At 42.6% G+C, this 18,416-nt stretch overlaps 1 protein-coding gene across 1 annotated transcript in view; it reads left to right on the top strand.

Moving 5' to 3' along the window:
* The window catches only part of LOC122535344, a gene marked incomplete at its 3' end in the record, with an annotated part of 90,760 nt that extends 72,654 nt beyond the window's left edge, over window positions 1-18,106 (top strand). The window contains exon 2 of the mRNA XM_043666816.1: window positions 17,843-18,106. Within this exon, the coding sequence (XP_043522751.1) occupies window positions 17,843-18,106 (264 nt within the window). The remainder of the gene's footprint in view (window positions 1-17,842) is intronic.
* Between the last annotated feature and the right edge of the window lie 310 nt (window positions 18,107-18,416).

Genomic DNA, 18,416 nt, shown 5'->3' with positions numbered 1-18,416 from the left:
CCCCCCCCCTCCTCCCAGAGATTCTATTTGTCTCTAAAAATTGTGTACGCTATAAGAGCGTCGTTTAATTCTCGTCGTAGCTCGCTGGAACAAATTCGTTCGACCGAAAATCTCGGCGAACAATGGTCGTAACTCGGTCGAATATCGTATTGGCAATTGAATATTCCACGGAACGAATTTCATCCGGTGGAAACTCCAGCCACTCGAACATCCCAGTCAGAAGTCGCGGTGGCTCGTTCGAAAAGCCCGGTTAGCAAGCCCCGGCTTGTACACTTGATCAAAGTTATACGGAAAATACGCGGGCTGACTGGCTGCACGGTCATTACCCACATTTATCGCGGACAGGCGCGTTGTTACGTCGCGGAACGTTGTTCAACCTCTCCTTTGAGCCACGGCGCGGCCCTTCAAGTGCATTAAGCGCCCTGGTGAAAAATGATTTCGTTACACGGCACGTATTATTCAGCTACGCGGACGTAACGTTATTAGCACTCTGTCGGTTACCGGCCTCCCTCTCGGCAAGTTAGCGAATTTCGACGGTGGGGAAGTTCCGCCGGCGGTACCTCGAAATGCGGCGGGCAAATGTAATTCGCGGTTGGAAATTAAAAAACGCCACGGCTGTTCCAATCCGGCGGTCCGCGAAACGTCTACTCGCTTTAATTAAGCCGGAGATTGGCTGATATTCCCGGCGCGGTACGTTCCACGAATTTTACTCCGCTCCACCAAGACGGATGCGCGTCAATTTCTTTTTTTTTTTTTTTTTTTTTTTTTCTACCATTTTTCGACGTCTCTAATGGAAATCCTTTAGTGCTTCAGTCGCCGATACTGGCAGCTCTACTGTGCTAATATCGTCGTTTCCAATTTAAAAATTAGCCATTTTTTCCCAGAAAAGATTGGACTTGAATCGTTCGACTGTCTCGCACGACTGTGATTACTTTCTCTCCCTCGTACGTTTCTTTTACTCGTCGGATGCGATTTCGTCGAACGTGGGGAAACGAGAGTTTATACAACACGCGTTTCAATCGTTTCCGCCTCCGCTTTCGTTTTATCCCGTCCCCGGTATGTATTCCCTGACATTTCCGCGCGCGAATCGATCGGTAATGCGTCGAGATGTGTTTACGATATGTAACGATCGAGAACGCACACGGGGAAAGGGATTTTTGTACAAACGTGGTCGCCTTTGTCGTTTCACGCCCAAGAGAGATGCTCCCTTTTGCATCGGTTACATTTGAATCTCGCCCCGTGGCGAAAAATTGTCGCGCGATTCATTCCCAGTCTCTCTGGTAATAACGTCGCGATAAATAAAAATGGTTTTTAATATCCCAGTGTGTGTCAGATTCGTATTATGCGCGGGATCCTTTTGCGAGTCGTTGGAAACACGAGAATTGCAAAAATACGAATTTTATCTGTTGGAATGTACTGAAATTTGTACATTCAACAGACTATCGTATGGCAAGTCAAAGAAATATAGGTTTTTTTTAGCGTTACACTGTATTAGCAACATAGTTCGCTAGAAAAAGGTAATCTGGACAGTAACGATAGTGATGCAAGAGATATAAAAGTTGTAGAATCGAAAAAAGATATCGACACACGTAATTAATTGTAGTGCTTAATCTGCATTTAGTGGCGAAACGTTGTTAGAAAAATTACGAAAAAGAGAATAAAAAAGAAAAAAAGGTATCGACACACTTGTGATTAATTATAGTGCTCGATCTGCATTTATTTAATGGCAAAATGTTATTAGAAAAATTACAAAATATCCTTGAATATCATCGAACGATATCGCGCCAATATTAGGAAAAGAGGCTTGTCTTTAAACAATATTAAAAATACTTTATGTTCAACTGTGTTCAAATATATACACGATAGAGCTGCAGAAAAATGTTCCTCGTGTGTCAGTATCTTTCAGTTTCTCGAACTTTTATATCATTATTGTACAACTCTTTGTTGGAGTACGTTGTAAGTTATTTACTACGTAAACAGATTTCGTTAATGCATCATTCGTTTCCGCGAACAAATATTGCAAGAAAACCGGCGCAACTCAAAATTCTATACCGTTGGGATTTACGTCAGCGAAGTTTCACGCTACTAAAGTATAATTTTAATCATGCTCGCGTCAGTTTCCAATCTCCCAGCACAGCGTTGCAGAGTGTAAAATATCCAAAAGAAGAGATAGAGAGAAAAAGAGAAGAAAAAAATGTAGGGGAACAAAAGTATCACGTTTTTTTCCCTCGCCTGGTCTTCCGAACGATATAGATATACGCAACGAGTTAAACAAATGGTTAGTTTCGGGTAAATTTTTTATTTCTGCTTTATGTTTTATTACCCATCCATTTTTGTCATACTCTCCGTTTCACGAGTCTGAGCGTCCAAGCGTGGCGATAACTGTTTCGGTATATCAATTCCTCTTTTTTTCTCTCTTTCTATTTTTTTTTTTTTTTTTTTAACCACCCGAAGCTGTCACGGTGACAATCTGCGCGTACAGAGGACTCCATTTCCGTACGTTCTACGCACCGGGCGGTAAATTTGAACGACAATCCAGGACGGCATTAACGAATTTTCATTAGAAATCAAAAGCGTAAAGTTGGTATACGCGTGATAAATCGCCTCGGGATCGAAAACGGTAAAGGGCCGCAGCACGCAGTGTGGAAAAGCAGGACGAAGCTTTGCACGATCGAAAGCCACGAAGGATTAATAAATCAGGGAAGGAGCGGAGATTTCGAAATCTCGGGACACCCCTCCCAACCCCTGAAAACCGTGCCGCGGCGCTTTCAATCCCTTCTCACCCTCCCGAACTTATGAAATTCAAACGCGCGCGCGCCCTCGTACCGCGCATTATTTTCATACATCACGGTTTGCTCGCCGTTATAACGTCATGTACATATAACGTACTATGTAATATGTATTAACTTACGTTAAGGGTACGTACTATTACTCCGCAGCGGAGGTCCTATTATCATTTATAGTGACACAGTCATGCCACCCGTGGGAGCTCGATATAATGTTCAAAGTATATTAACAGGAACGGGGTATACGCCTGGCCGATGTATAAAGTAGTATACTGGTACATCGATAACACATGCTGATATCTATCGAATATTCATATAGGCAGCGCCGCGTTATTCCAACTCTATCCGCCTTGTTTCACTGTTCCTAACTGTTTTGTTTGCAAAACGCGCGTCCCGAGAAATCTTTGTTTCCTTCTCCGCCGACTTTGAATCGTTCGCTTCAACGCTATTTGACCATTATTCCTACATCTGCTAAAAAAAAAAATTTGGAAAGTTGAATCTTTCACTTCAAGGCTATTGACCACCATCTGCAAAGAAAAATTTGGAAAGTTCGAAGGCAATGATTCGCTCTAGATTTGTTTTTAGTTCGAAAAAGGATGAATATCGATTACCGATTTCGAATTGATTTTTCTCTGAGAAAGAAAGTTGATGAACGAACAAAGTAAGAGCTGTTATTGACAAATTATTGAGAAATTATACACTGAGAGATTCAGTCGGTTAGAGGACTGCGAGAGCAGACCAAGCGAGTTGCCTCTACGACCACGCACTTCCGTCCGATCTGTGGATCTCGTTAAAGCGCAGCTCTAAGATCGACCAATGAACGAGCGGCGCGCGCGCGACCGAAATTGGTCGAAATTAACGTTGCTAGTTTACCCTCGCGATTGCTCGTTTCACTCTCTGGAGCGGGGACGGTTCCGAGTCGACCCGTCGTTTGAAAACTAATCGTTTTTAATTGGCGCTAATCAACGAGGCCAACGAAACGTTCCACTGGACGGAGGCCTGTTGTTGAGGAACAATTATTTGTCACATTACTTGCGGAGGACTTGCTGTCTTTTATTGGAGAACGTATTTTCCTGCATCGGATCGATTTAACCTTTTTGCACTCCAAACTATTTTTCAATTGTTATTACTATTATTGTGGGATGGGCAAATTCTGGGAAAGGGCACAGAACTCTCTCCAGTGTCCGACGATTACAGATGTCCCATGTGGTGTGCCATAAACAGTAGAGAAAGTTAGGCCTGGGACTTGGGATTGTTTATGGCTGGCCGTCCAGTCCTAGCGCTTAAGGCATTAAGGGTACGGATGCGTTTGTGTGTATGAATGACGAATTTTTGTGCAGACGAGGAAGGCAGTGAGTGTCGAGAAGTCAGAGAGAACAGAGTGAGTGTCGAGACGTCAGAGAGAAGAGCCGTGAAATAGAAAAGAGAGTTGCGAGCCCAGCGAGTTTAGCAATTATGCAGGAAAAATAGTGTAGAACGTCATTTATAATCATTGTTAAACAAATTTTCTTTCATTTAACCTTAAATAAACAACTATCCTTTAACAAAATTCCTACAAATTGGGATTTCTACATTATTACTTTTTTCTTTTCTGGCAATTTAGAAATATCGTGTCACATTCGAAATTCAAAGGAGTGCTGCGAAGGATTAATTCTACTTTTACTAGCTGAATTCTCGAAAATTCTCGAGTTTTTCTATCTTTTAAATTTGAAAAAATCCGCAATCCTGGTTAACAATGATCCGTTGGTAGGACTGCGTGTGCCCGGGTCACCCGATAATGTCCCGAGCAGGGCTGCAACAGCGACTTTTCTATTTCCGGTCGACGACACATCGAGTTGACAAAGGAGTTTCGCTCGAGCGTTCGACGATTTCCAGAATCGTGGAAGGGGACGCGCGAGCCGTGGTAACTGCAAGGCGCGAAGTATAATGCGTCGTGACGGATTTTCCGGTGGCAAGCAGCCGAGAAAGACTCAATTTCCTCCTCGAAGCAGCCTCCCTTTGCCGTCGTTAAAACTAGTTTCAAACGCAATCAGAATAGACCGGAGCCGAGCGAAAGAGAGTTGCTGCTGCTCATTAGGCAAGTTAGCGAAATTGTGGATTCTTCGAGGTTACGAGGCAGTTCCTCCGCTTTGTAATAAGCGGTATTGCGGGCACGGCAGGTTTACGAACACCCTTTTGTATTTATTCTTTCGGCTTCGTCGTAATGCCATTACACAGGCCTCGCGACATTCGCTCGGATGTATTAAATTCCAAGGCAGAATTGAGTCGACGTTTGTCGAGAATGAAATCAGGAATAATTCCTTGGGAACAAGGATCCCAACGGAATAACTCGCGATCGATGAGAGTGAATCGCGAAATCTGAGAAGAAAGTTGGCTGGCCTACAAATTTCTTTCTATGCGATCTGAGACGCAAAGGAGGTTCGATGCGTCGAGGAAAGCTGAAAACAGCCAGATGAAGCGGTATCGAGCGAGCAAGCGAGAGGAGTAGTATTTGCAGAGCGACGAAGCGTCGTCCGGGCGAAAAACGCTGAATGCCACGTTCATGTTCAATTAGCGACGCCACAAATGAGGACGTTGAGGCTGGCTGCGTAGGGGAAGGAGGAACGAGGCGAGGCCTTCGCTTAAGAAACGCTCGCGAGCTCGTTAGCTCGCGATTTAAGCGGTAGGTTGCTTCGCCGCGCCGCGCCGCGCCGCGCCGGGAAACGGAATGCGAGGGCGCGTCGTTAAGCACGCGTGTATGCGGCTTGGTTTGAAACGCGACGACGCTATAGTTACGTAGACGTCGTAAACGACGAGTAAGAGGAAGAGGACGACGACGAAGAGGAGAGAGCGTCGTCTTCGCGGCGCGGTGCGGGCGACGAGCCGCGACTTACGGCGGCCAGCCACTTGACATCTCCGACCCGCCCACATCTCGTACACTGTTCCCTACAGCCCTTCCCACAAGTGGTCCAGAAATTTACAGCAATTCCCACTAATCTTGCCGCGTCCACGGGACACGAGCCTTCGTCCTATTACCGCTGTTAATTCATGGCTCGGCCGCAGGCAATTCTTCCAGATATTTCTTTGCCCCGAGGCTTTTAACACCCGGAAGTTTCAATTTTCGTAAACGAACCGTTGTCGTTGGTCAAGCGAACAACAGCGAGTGAACGAGCTGTTTGATTTGGTTGAGTCTAGTTGGAACTCGTTTCAGAAAATTGGTGGGTTTTCGAGAGTCTTAATTTTGTTTCTTCCTTTACTTTTTTTTTTTTTTTTTTTGATTGGAAGTAATTCTATTTCAGANTTCAGAACTTCAATTTTCGTAAACAAGTTCTTTTTGATTAATCGAACAACAGCTAATAAACGAGCTGTTTGATTTGATTGAGTCTAGTTGGAACTCGTTTCAGAAAATTGATGGGTTTTCGAGAGTCTTAATTTTGTTTCGGATTGGAAATAATCCGACTTTATTCTCTTCAGAACTTCAATTTTCGTAAACAAGTTCTTTTTGATTAATCGAACAACAGCTAATAAACGAGCTGTTTGATTTGATTGAGTCTAGTTGGAACTCGTTTCAGAAAATTGGTGGGTTTTCGAGAGTCTTAATTTTGTTTCGGATTGGAAATAATCCAATTTTATTCTTTTCAGAACTTCAATTTTCGTAAACAAGTTCTTTTTGATTAATCGAACAACAGCTAATAAACGAGCTGTTTGATTTGATTGAGTCTAGTTGGAACTCGTTTCAGAAAATTGGTGGGTTTTCGAGAGTCTTAATTTTGTTTCGGATTGGAAATAATCCAATTTTATTCTTTTCAGAACTTCAATTTTCGTAAACAAGTTCTTTTTGATTAATCGAACAACAGCTAATAAACGAGCTGTTTGATTTGATTGAGTCTAGTTGGAACTCGTTTCAGAAAATTGGTGGGTTTTCGAGAGTCTTAATTTTGTTTCGGATTGGAAATAATCCAATTTTATTCTTTTCAGAACTTCAATTTTCGTAAACAAGTTCTTTTTGATTAATCGAACAACAGCTAATAAACGAGCTGTTTGATTTGGTTGAATCTAGTTGGAATTCGTTTCAGAAAATTGGTGGGTTTTCGAGAGTCTTAATTTTGTTTTTTCCTTTACTTTTTTTTTTGGATTGGAAGTAATTCGATTTCAGAACTTCAATTTTCGTAAACGAGTCCTTCTTTGATTAATCGAACAACAGCTAATAAACGAGCTGTTTGATTTGACTGAGTCTAGTTGGAACTCGTTTCAGAAAATTGATGGGTTTTCGAGAGTCTTAATTTTGTTTCGGATTGGAAATAATCTAATTTTATTCTTTTCAGAACTTCAATTTTTGTAATCAAGTTCTTTTTAATTAATCGAACAACAGCAAATAAACGAGTTGTTTGATTTAGTTGAGTTTAGTTGGAACTCTTTTCGGAAAATTGGTGGGTTTTCACGAGTCCTAATTTTCTTTTTAAACTAGATTCGATTTAATATCCTCAGAATAATCGTAAAACTACGGGAGCGCGAATGAAATGAAACATACGAAAGTGTCGAATCTGACATTGCACGCAATCTGTTTTCCCATCGGCGTGATACAACTAGGAACGAAAATCCACAGCAAAGTGTCTGTCTGATCTCTCTCTCTCTCCCTCTCTCTCTCTCTCTCTCTCTCTTTTCCCCTGTAAAACCCACCGAAATTCATCCACGACCCTTTAAGAGTACACGGTTTCGCAAACGTCTCACGGAAATCCCACTCGACTAGTCGATAAATCGTTGTTCGCGTATCGCTCGATTTAACCAGGAATTTATCCGGCCGCTCGCCGAACGATCGCGCAAAAACGACGAACAAAACCTGAGAAATAAAAAAGGAGAAGCACGGGATAGAGGAAAAGTAGGATAGCGGAATAAAAGAGGGAGAGAGACGAGGAATCTTGAATCAAGTAGCAACGCAGCGCCCAATCGAGGGTTGAACGCGAAACAAACGGGAGGGGCACAGGCCGGTTCCAATAAAGTCTGCAGGCTGCCTGTTGAATTTATTGCACGCTTAATTAGTGGACAAATAACACGATTAACGATGCAACGGCCAGTACGCGATAGTTTGTTGTAGCCGGCTGGGAAACGCCGAGGACGCCACGCCCGGTGTTGGAGAAAACTGTTGCTCGCAGAAAAATGGTCGCTGTATTTCTGCTCTGAACACCACCGCGCGAAAAAAATGGCAAACGACTAATTTCCCGCCCGGATTTTTAACGCAGGGATGTTTAAACGCGTTCCTCCCGTGTCGATAAATGACGATATTTCCTTATTTTCGCTCTCGAATTTCAACAGGGAAGATTTACTTTCTCTGGAAAAAGGGGAAAAACTAATGGACGTTTTGAGATTATGAAACTCGTGTTCATTCTTTCCCCCTTTCTTTCTTTTTTAAGAGAAGGAAGAAACAAGTCTTTACCTACGTTTTATTCTCGCTGGTGGTATAAATTTGCGCAGACTGAACAAAATCAGAGATAATTTATTTATTTATACGTAAAGGGAAATCGCTCAATTGCATTATTGCGAAAAATGTGCAACTTTTGTCTTCGTTACGTTTTACGCTCGATTATTAATGCATGTGGAATTCCGCTTGGCCTTGCCACATTATCGCAGCTACTTTCGATGATAAAATCTTGGCTCTTGTCTCGAGATTCGTGCATTTGTCGCGCTACATCAAAGATAATAATTCGCTACGCCAAACTAACCTTATCACCTCCTTAATCAGCAATCGTCGACTCGAGAACAATACGAAAATATCGTTAACAACGACGCGAGAGAGATCCTTCAACGAAGAGTCACGGTGCATTGGCTCGATCTCGACCATCAGTTTACGTAATCGGAAGTACCGACGAGCTCGGCGCGAAAAGAGAATGCCGAAGAAAGAAGGGAGAAACTTGAGGAAAGAGAAGGTTGTATCAGGATTGAATACTCGAGTAAGTTTTCCAATCTCGCGTCCCGGAGGAGTCGAGTACTTTCGCGAACACGTACGTACGCACGCGTACGAAGGTCCTTAATCAAGAGGCGAAGCAAACGAACGGGTGGTGGTCGTTCTGTGACAGACAGTCGCGGGGAAACACGGCTTTCAGCTGCTCCGTCCATTGTCCTCTCGTCTCGTTCCGCCTCGTCGTGTGGCATGTTAATTAATCCGCTAATTATTTAACTAATTGCCGGCTTAATTGGCTCGCGAGAGGCTCGCTTCTCTCATTCAGCTCGACGTGAGGGGGGAGGGGGAGGGGGGGGGGGGGGCGGAAGCGAAGGTTGTGGACACGCGAAGGAGAAGCAGATGGATGGAAAGGGTTCAGACAAAAACCGAAGGAATAAAAAGAAGAAGAAAAAAGACAGAGGGAAGGGCTCTATTGGAGACTTGGTTGCTAGCTTGTTTAGGTTCATCGACTTGACACTGTCCTCTGGAAAGCGCAAAGCTGGAGAATTTCTTGAATTTCACTTTCGACGCGATGATAAACGATAGACGAGCGCCCTAGGACAGACGTGGGCGTTTCGAAAAATTTTCAAAATTATTTCAGAAATAATTGCTATTTGTAAAATAACGTCAAGCATTTTCTTGGCCACCCATGAGAACGTTTGCGTTCTAGGGTTGCTAGCTTGTTTAGATTCATCGACTTGACACTGTCCTCTGGAAAGCGCAAAGCTGGAGAATTTCTTGAATTTCACTTTCGACGCGATGATAAACGATAGACGAGCGCTCTAGGACAGACGTGGGCGTTTAGAAAAATTTTCAAAATTATTTCATCAAATTGCTATTTGTAAAATAATGTCAAGCATTATCCATATAAGAATTCAACGAATTTATTTCGAATTAAACCATTTACTCGTTATTTCGTGAAACGAATTATTCTTTATTTGAATTATTCCAGAATCTTTGTTGTTTCCCGAGGGTACCGGAACGTTTTCTTGGCCACCCATGAGAATATTTGCATTCTAGGGTTGCTAGCTTGTTTAGATTCATCGACTTGACACTGTTCTTTGGAAAGCGCAAAGCTGGAGAATTTTCTTGAATTTTAGCTGTAGAACAGACGTGGACGTTTCGAAAAATTTTCAAAATTGTTTCAGAAATAATTGCTATTTGTAAAATAACGAAGTTGTATTGTCAAGTATTTTATATAAGAATTCAACGAATTTATTTCGAATTAAACCATTTACTCGTTATTTCGTGAAACGAATTATCCCTTACTTGAATTATTCCAGAATCTTTGTTGTTTGTTACTTGTTGTTTCTCGAGAGTACCGGAACGTTTCCTTGGCCACCTATGAGAACGTTTGCGTTCTAGGGTGCTTCATCTCGATGACGATTTGTATTTTCGGCCGGAGAATGGGGGATCGACGTGACGCTATTCAACTGTTGCAACAAATCAAACAATCGAGTTTCCTTTTGAGACTCGAGACGGTTTCTCAGAGTCGAAAGGAGACTCGTCGAAGCTTTTATATATTTATATTTCTTATTGTTGGTCACGTGGCGTGTTACAGGCACTCGACACGATCAAGAGAAAGAGAGAGAGAGAGAGAGAGAGAGAGAGAGAGAGAGTCGCTAGCCATTGTACTTTAGACTTTGACGATTCGATCGAATCGCTTCTATGCGATAATTTGTGCATTTGTCGAGAGAAAGAACACAACGGATGGTAAATGAAAGAGCTTGTTTTTGAACAATGTGAGCGTTGAGCGACCATGACGTTTTGAATCGCTCTGTAGAGAGTGGCTCGACGCCGCTGTGCAGCGATCGCCATCGTGATATCGCTGCAATTGACGCGTCGGATGGCGACAAACACAAAATACACGGCGCACCGACGAAAAAACCGTCGGGTCAACGAGTTCGATTAACAGAGCCTCGGTGACGAAAAGTTTCGTGGGAATGATTCTTCTTTTTTTTTCTTTTTTTTTTCGGAAACGGAGAAACGCGGACCGATAAGGGCGGGTGGAGGATTCAATCTCGTCGCAAAATTTCACGCGGTCGTTCTTTTCGCGCGCCACTTCGAAACAGGCGAAAGAGGAAAAAAAAAAAAGAAAGAAAAACTCGCCGACAGCCCGGCGAACAACGCCCGGTGGAAAAGTTGCGTGGAACGAAAGCAGAAAACGATGGCGGCGAAAGAAAGAAAGAAAGAAAAGAAGAGAGAAAAAAGAAGAAACAAAAAAAGCCGAAATGGCAACAAAGCAGGATCGAAACGTATCAAAATTTCAGCTACGCCCCAGATCCCAGGGTGGTTCTTCGTTGGGAAAACGAGGGAGGGTGGACGGGAGGCATTGTGCCTCGTATTCGCCGGCAACTCACGATTCACCTTGCATAATGCAATAACTTGTCTCGAGCGGGCCAGCCTTTACGAATGAAAACGGGAAACAAAAGAATCGGTAGCCACGTATTTTTCTTTTTTTTTCTCCCTCTCCCTCTCCCTCTCTCTCTCTCTGTTTCTTTCTTTCTTTTTGTTTGCGCCGGACAAAAACGGGAAAACCAGGGTCGGCGAGGGTTGTAGCAGCAAGGACACTCGAAAACTCTAAACGGCCATAGAGCGAAAGGGGTCTGAGCTCCCCCTCCTTCCCCCCACCCTATTGTGACCCGCGGTTAACTGCTGCTTACTGTGGCATAAAGCGTTCAAAAGACAACGAATTATTTAAAATGCCTCGTTAGATTGTTCCCTGAAGCCGTCGGACGTCGCGTCGCGTCGGTCGAAGCCGGAGCCCCTGACCGTTTCGACGTTTATTTTGCTGGAAGAAAGGCTGTTGCAGTTCGAGGATTGCGTTCCCCCGCGTTTGTTTGCCAATGGGTTTGCTCGTCGAACGATTGTCGGACACTCTTCACCCTTCTTTCTTTGTCCTTTTCTCTCTCTCTCTCTCTCTCTTTCTTTTCTATTCGAAGGAAATCTGATTGGAGAAATCTTTACTTTTAGAAAATAATATCGTTTATTTTGTTCCGCAAGTACAAATACAATAAAATTCGGCATTAAAGGAAAAACATAAAACGAAGGATCTTCGAAGAACTGCGAAATCCCTAGAAACAATCGCTAGGTGTTACCTACCAATGATACTAGAAACGAAGAGACGAATGTCAATTAGAAAGTTAGATTCTGTGAGAGTTATCGAACGAATTACAGCACTTTTAGATTGTACACAAGCGTATAATTGTACAAATTGTATATCCTTTACGATAAATGCGGGAATTTTCATTTGCAAAGAGTCTGAATAAAAGAGCTCGCTCTTGCCGCAAGCGGCAAAAGGGAAACCACGAACGGAGAGCGTGATGAAAAATGGATGAAAATTGTCGATGGAAAAGTTGTCGTTTCTTCGTAAGATATTCAGTTTCACGGTTTCGATCTTGCAGCCAAACGAACGAGACACGCGGTGAGGGGTAGGAGAAGGAGGGCACTTTGCTGTTGGTCACCGGCAAGACAGAACTGTCGCTAGAAATGGAACGCATCAATGAGTAACCAGTCGCTTGGGTCTTCGATCATAATGTTCCGTGGAAAGCAATCTAACTTGTCCGGTCGTTCATTCTTGCACGACTCCCCTCGTCTCCTGTTTATTTGCCCCCTTATTGATCTAGCAACCACCGATAAATTAATCAATTGACGGTCTGCCTGTCACTTTTCATCTTCCCCTGTCGTTTACTGAAACGACTTCTCTTGGAATACGTAATATATTAATCACGGCACGATTTGTCGTGTCTTTCGACATCTTCTTTCGATTTTACGAAAGGGCAAGAAACACTTGACCAGCTGCGTTTCGTCAGAATTGCGAGACTCAATAAAATTGCCGGAGTTTTGTTTAAATCTTTTTATTTCGAAATAGATATTCCTTTTTATTGGGCTATAAAAATTTGCACGCAAACGCACGCGAAAAAAATAAATAAAAAGGAAATATCAAATATCGAAATTTGTGAAATTGAGAAAAAAAAGAAATGAGGGCAAAGTTTTATTGTCCGCCCGTTTAATAAAACGAGTTTCTCATTTCCATAAGAATTGTAATCATCATTTGGAATATCTTAATTCGAAATTGTTTTTATATTTTGGAAGGTAAATACGTATTTATTTCTCGAAACTCGACGATGAACGTGTGTACACACGTGCGGATTTATCTTGAGCGCAAAGCTCGCGATCGGTAAAAAAAAAAAAAAAAAAAAAAAAAAAAAAAAAGAAAAAACAGAAATGTCCAAAACGAGGAGAAACTCGTTCATGGAATGGAAAACACGAAGTAACGCCGGATTAAGAAAGCAGTCTGAATTTACAATTCTGTCGCACTTGGAATTTCCTTTAAAATACACGGTGAAAACAATCGAGTGGAGTGGGCCAAGAGGGAAATATAGCCTCAAACTTTGTCAGTTCATCCTGAAAAAATATCTTTTCCCTTCTTTCTGTCAAAAAATTACCTTCGCGTGACGATCGATCTGGCCGATTTATTGGGAGAGGTTTGTCGTATTATTTCTCGCGAGAATAAATTCATCTCCCAATTTGCGATTTGTGCAAAGTTCGATTGACTGTGGAATATGTTATCCAATGCAGTAGATAAAGAACAAAGAATCGGTCCTAAAACTGACACACTTTTTAAGACAGTCTAATGACCCAAGCGGTTTAAATAATGAAAATAAAAAAGAAAACATTAATTGCAGAGAAACGATTTGTTTTTTCTTTTTTTCTCGAATGAAGAGAGAGAGAGAGAGGGGGGGGGGGGAGAAAGGGTGAAACGATAAAATATTTTCTCGCCGAGTATGGAGATTGGACGCTTCGTAAGCAGCGTTTCGTTGCCAAATTCTAAATGAAGGACGCGGTAGAAAAGGAAAAAAAAAAACTCGGAAAAAAATTCAAAGTGTAATGCCTCATGTCGCGGTCCGCTCTATATTCTCTAAAAGTCAACGTTGAAAGCTTGCGGCGTAGGTGGTGCACTTGACTAGAAAACGCTTCGTAAACCTTTTGCCGCGGACGTGAAAAGTTTGCAAAGTCGGAAGTTGGCCGAACTCGGGGATATACATCTTTCGCGTTTAACTTTTGTCCTGGACCGTTGCGATAATCCATACGTCGCATACAACTTAATCGCGGGAGCCTTCGTTGAAGTGAAACTTCTCCTTTTTCTTCACCCTTTCGTCGGAATCTTTTTGCAAACGTGCCCCTTGCATATTTGAAACTGTCGAAATTCGAGACGGATGTTTTCGAGCAACTGTCCGCGCTTTCGATTCTCTTTACGATTCGCAATAAACAGGAAGTAAAAATCTCCAGCAGCATACGGCTACTTTCTCGCGCTACGAACAATCACGGTTTTACGACTGTTTTTATTGCTTCGCCACGACCGTTTTCTTTTTTTTTTTTTTTTTTTCATTCCGTTAATTGACAGATTTCCGTTCGTGGTACCGCCAAACGGGAAACGCGACAGAAATTTCAACCGCAGTTAGAAAACAAAAAACAAAAAAAGACTTGAGAAAAAATTCTGAATCGAACGGAGTATCAGCAAATATTTCAACGGTTGCTAAAAAGACGATTTTTGCAATTTTACGAAATTTCTTTCTGTGGTCGTCGTTACATACGAAGCGTAACGATCTTCCGTTTGGAAACCGCAATGAAACGCAGCCGACAGTAACTGTGCTTTCATCGGACAACCTCAAAAAAAAAGATCACTTTCTAAATGGAGGGGAACAATGGTCCGAGCATTCCGCCGTTTAATGCTCGCAGCCGGTTCTTTGACGCCTTTGACGCAATCGTTTCGTCGCGATTGCCCTCGTGCCACGGACTGCCGGGTAATTCCGCTTGTTTTCCGCGGCTCGCGTGCCAAGCGCGTGACAAATTCGCGCGATTGCTGGAAAAGATCGTCCGCGATCTCTTGTACACTTTTCTGGCGTTTCTCTGTGGCCTCGCGTCGGCCAATACCGAATTACCATTTCCGTGCTACCTTTCTTTTTCCCTTTTCGTCGCATTTTTTCGCATTTTTTTTTTTTTTCTTTTTTCTTTTTTGCCCACGCCCGAGCTCCATCGCGCGATGGCAGGCCAGGTTATTGTTTTAAGTGGCACGTAGCTGGCTCGCGATTTTGACGCGGAACGGCCTCGAGGAATATCGTTTTTGGCACTGGCCGCCGAATTCTTCTCCCAATGGCTTCTGGAGGACGGTGATAAAAATGGCTCGCGTGAAATTGACGAGGGTTATTCGACGACTCGAGCCTCGACTTGCTTCGCTTGGGAAATAGAGAAATTCCAACGACTAGTACGAATGTTCTTTTGGTCTCGTTTCTCCACCCTTGTCGAAATTCCAAATAACTCGACCATCCGTACTTCGATTTTTGATATTTTATGCAAATGTTGAGACAACGTGTCCCGTGTTTGCGCATTGTGCGTTTATCGAAATAATATAATATCCCGATTTTTGACGATATTTTCCATCCCGTGTATATTGTATCAGTACCGTGATTTTTCTTGATAACCAAGGTAGCATCTCGTATTTCTCGTTTCACGATATTTAGACAAGACAATCAATCTCGAGCGAGGTGTATCCAGTATCCAAGTTTCAAATCTCAGTCGAAGAGAGTGTCTCAAAAAAAAAAAAGAAAAGAAAAAAAATAACAAATCAGGAAAACGTGGCAGGGAAAATGTAATAATTAGTGCGACTTTTCTTTTTTTTTTTTCTCTTTGTCGCGATCGTAATTCCCAGTGCCGGTCAAATCGAGTCGAACGAGTGTCGTGTAATTAAAACAGGCATACATTTTCTCCACTCCGTGGGAAATGTGCCGGAACGATACGAATAAAAGAGTCGCGAGGCGTGCAAAAATTCGACAATCTGGCTACAAGTGGAACCCCCTCCCCTCCCCCCGGTGAGGGGATACACGTTCGATTGCTTTTTCGAGAGCGATAATTATACGAACGCCCGGTCGATCGGATATTTTTAATTAGTCAGCTATTTGCCACGGTTGCTCGGCGAAGCGGCGATAAACAAATTAATGCGACCGCGTTAAACACTCGAACCGCTGGGTGAGAGAAAATTATTCCCTTGTAGGGATTCGAAGTTCCGTGATTTTCCTCTTCTTTTTTTTTTTTCAACGCCCTCCCATTACGTCGATAATTGCTGTTTTTTTTCTTTTTTTTTTTTTTTTTTCTTTTCTTTTTTCTCCGCGGTCCAACCGACCGGCAAATGGAGCTCGACCAGCCGCTTTCAGCGTGCTAACTTTTTCGTACTCTTTCGTTCAGACAACTGGCCAACTGAACAAATTTCCCTGGCATTTACATCTTCCGCGCAGACCTCGTTCATTAACGAGCGAGAAGATTTTCGTCTGCGCTTTAAACATCAAGGTGGCGTCAAGTTTGACCCGAGTTTTTAAGAGAAATCGGGATTTCTCGTGACAGTAATTAGCGGGCATGTTGAACTTTGTGTTGACATTAAATTTCGACTGTTCGGAGATGAAGAAATCATGGCCAAAATCATTGTTGAGACAACGTTAAAGCGCCTTCACGCGCTCATGATCAGTCGAAGAGATATTCCGTTTGATAAAAGAATTATTTCTTTTAACGAAAACGTACATTTTTCCACCAAGATCCAACAAGATCTTTTCCTTTCGAAAAGATAATTCTCTCGTCGAACTTACATTTATTTCGTGTTGAAAAGAATTTTCATGCGAAAGAAGTTACGACGCTTAGAAATACGTTTGAATGGGAAAGTTCTCGTGGAACTTTGTTTTAGAATCTGTACAACAGAAGTTCCACGGGAACAGAGGCTGTTCCAGAACATTTAATTAAAACGTCCATTTTTATACTCGAGTGCTGTTCATCGAAATCGGTATTTGCTACAAATATTGAGATTTAAATACATATACTTTTCGTATTGATGAACAAATTATCCGCTCCTCCGACAGAGAAATTTTTTTATTTTCGTATTTCACGAGTTCTGAAACATTTATTTACCTATTCTGATCGGGACTTGTAATATACGAACATTCGTTGAAAAAAATGATAAAATACGATACAAATGTGTTTCAAATAGAACCTATTCAAAATTTTCTCGATCCTTTTTAAAAAAAAAAAGCGCTAGAGATTTTAGATGGTAGATCGATCAATTTAAATGTTACAAACTGAGCGAATTGCGAAGCAATGTTCCTTTCGGCAAACGTAGACCGAAATTTACTCTTTGAACAATTTCATTTACACGCTTTCAGTCGTAGGTATGTCCAAAGTGTTGATTTATTTTTAACGCATCATCTTTGCCTTTTCGTGTAACATTTTCGGCCGCATTACGTACAATGAAGGTACTTTAAAGCGCGCCACTTACTCGTTAAAATGCTGCTACGAACTGAATGTGTTTAGAATCCTGATGGTACTTGGAAGTACATGCTACTTCCGCGAAGGAACTTCTAACAAGTTCTCTCCCCTGTCTTCGACTTGGAAGTTTTGTTCTCTTGGTATCAGCAGTACTCGGAGGTATTGCGTTTAGCATGTGCGTAGTCGAAGTATTTTCGTGTATCTTTGACGAGAGAAAAATTACCAGTTACACGATCCAAGACACGGGGATGGGATGAAAATTTAACGGGGGATGTAACAACAAAGTTTCGCGGCTGGTTGAATCACATTTTAAATTAGTAAATTTCGGTTGAAAGAACTTTCTAACAAGCGGAAAGTTCGTTAGATGGAAGTGGCATGAAAATTTTATAATTAAAGTTAGGATGCTGCGTGAGCCATTGAAATTCCTTGGCTCTCTTATTTCTCGGAGCATTGAACTGTTTCCTCCCGCTACGTCGGCTGCGTTTCCAAAAATCCTCGGAAGGGAACCGATAAGAAACAGCAATAAAAACTCACCACGAAATTGCAATCATCGTGAAACAGTCCTCGCCCCGAGCCAAGTATCAATAGAAATCAATTTCACCCAGTGAGTTTTCAAATTCACTGCTTTCCTTTCAAGGCTCTCCACCCTTGCCCCATGAAACCACCGTTTCTTTATTAAGGGAAACCAATCGAACAGAGAATTTAAGTTTCCATACGCGCGAGTTTACGAGCTGGATCGTGTAAAATAAATAAATATGTCGAGAAACGAATGATGCTGACGTGACGAAAAAAAGTAAAACAATTGTTGAGTAAACTTTCACGATTGCAGGGTCCTCGATACAGCTGCTCAAGCTGGACGTGCCCAAGATGGCGGACCCAAGGTCGGACAAGGTGGTGCTGAAATGCGAGTACGACCTCGGCGGCGAGGATCTGTACTCGGTGAAGTGGTACAAGGACGGCGCCGAGTTCTTCAGGTTTATGCCGAGCTCGAGGCCAGCTAGCCGCGAATTCCCCGTCGACGGTGTGTACGTGGACGTGAACAGGAGCGACAGCAAACAGGTGACGCTGCTGGGACAGGCGAACAATCGAAGAGGTTCGTAGATGCAAAAGCGATTTGCCCCGTCTGCTCGATCGCTGTTCGTGCGTGTCTGATAAGAGAGAGAGAAAGAGAGAGAGATACATGTTTTGCCTACGATCGACCGTCAAGCGAGATTGCCAACCTCTGTGAAATCGCCGACACTTCAAACTTTCCGTTCCGTTCGCCTTAAATTTAATTATCCTTATCCGCTTTTCGCGTGCCCCTTTTTCCCGCAATAATTCAGCAAACGTGGAGAAAGAGGAGAAACAAGTCTTCCTCGAGGAAAGAACAAAAAGAAAAAAAAAAAAAAAAAAGAAACCTCCGA

This window comes from Frieseomelitta varia, unplaced genomic scaffold (genome assembly GCF_011392965.1).
Source record: "Frieseomelitta varia isolate USP_RPSP 00005682 unplaced genomic scaffold, Fvar_1.2 scaffold_704, whole genome shotgun sequence".
In the NCBI taxonomy this organism is placed as follows: Eukaryota; Metazoa; Arthropoda; class Insecta; order Hymenoptera; family Apidae; genus Frieseomelitta; species Frieseomelitta varia.
This window is presented reverse-complemented; position numbering and strand designations above follow the sequence as displayed.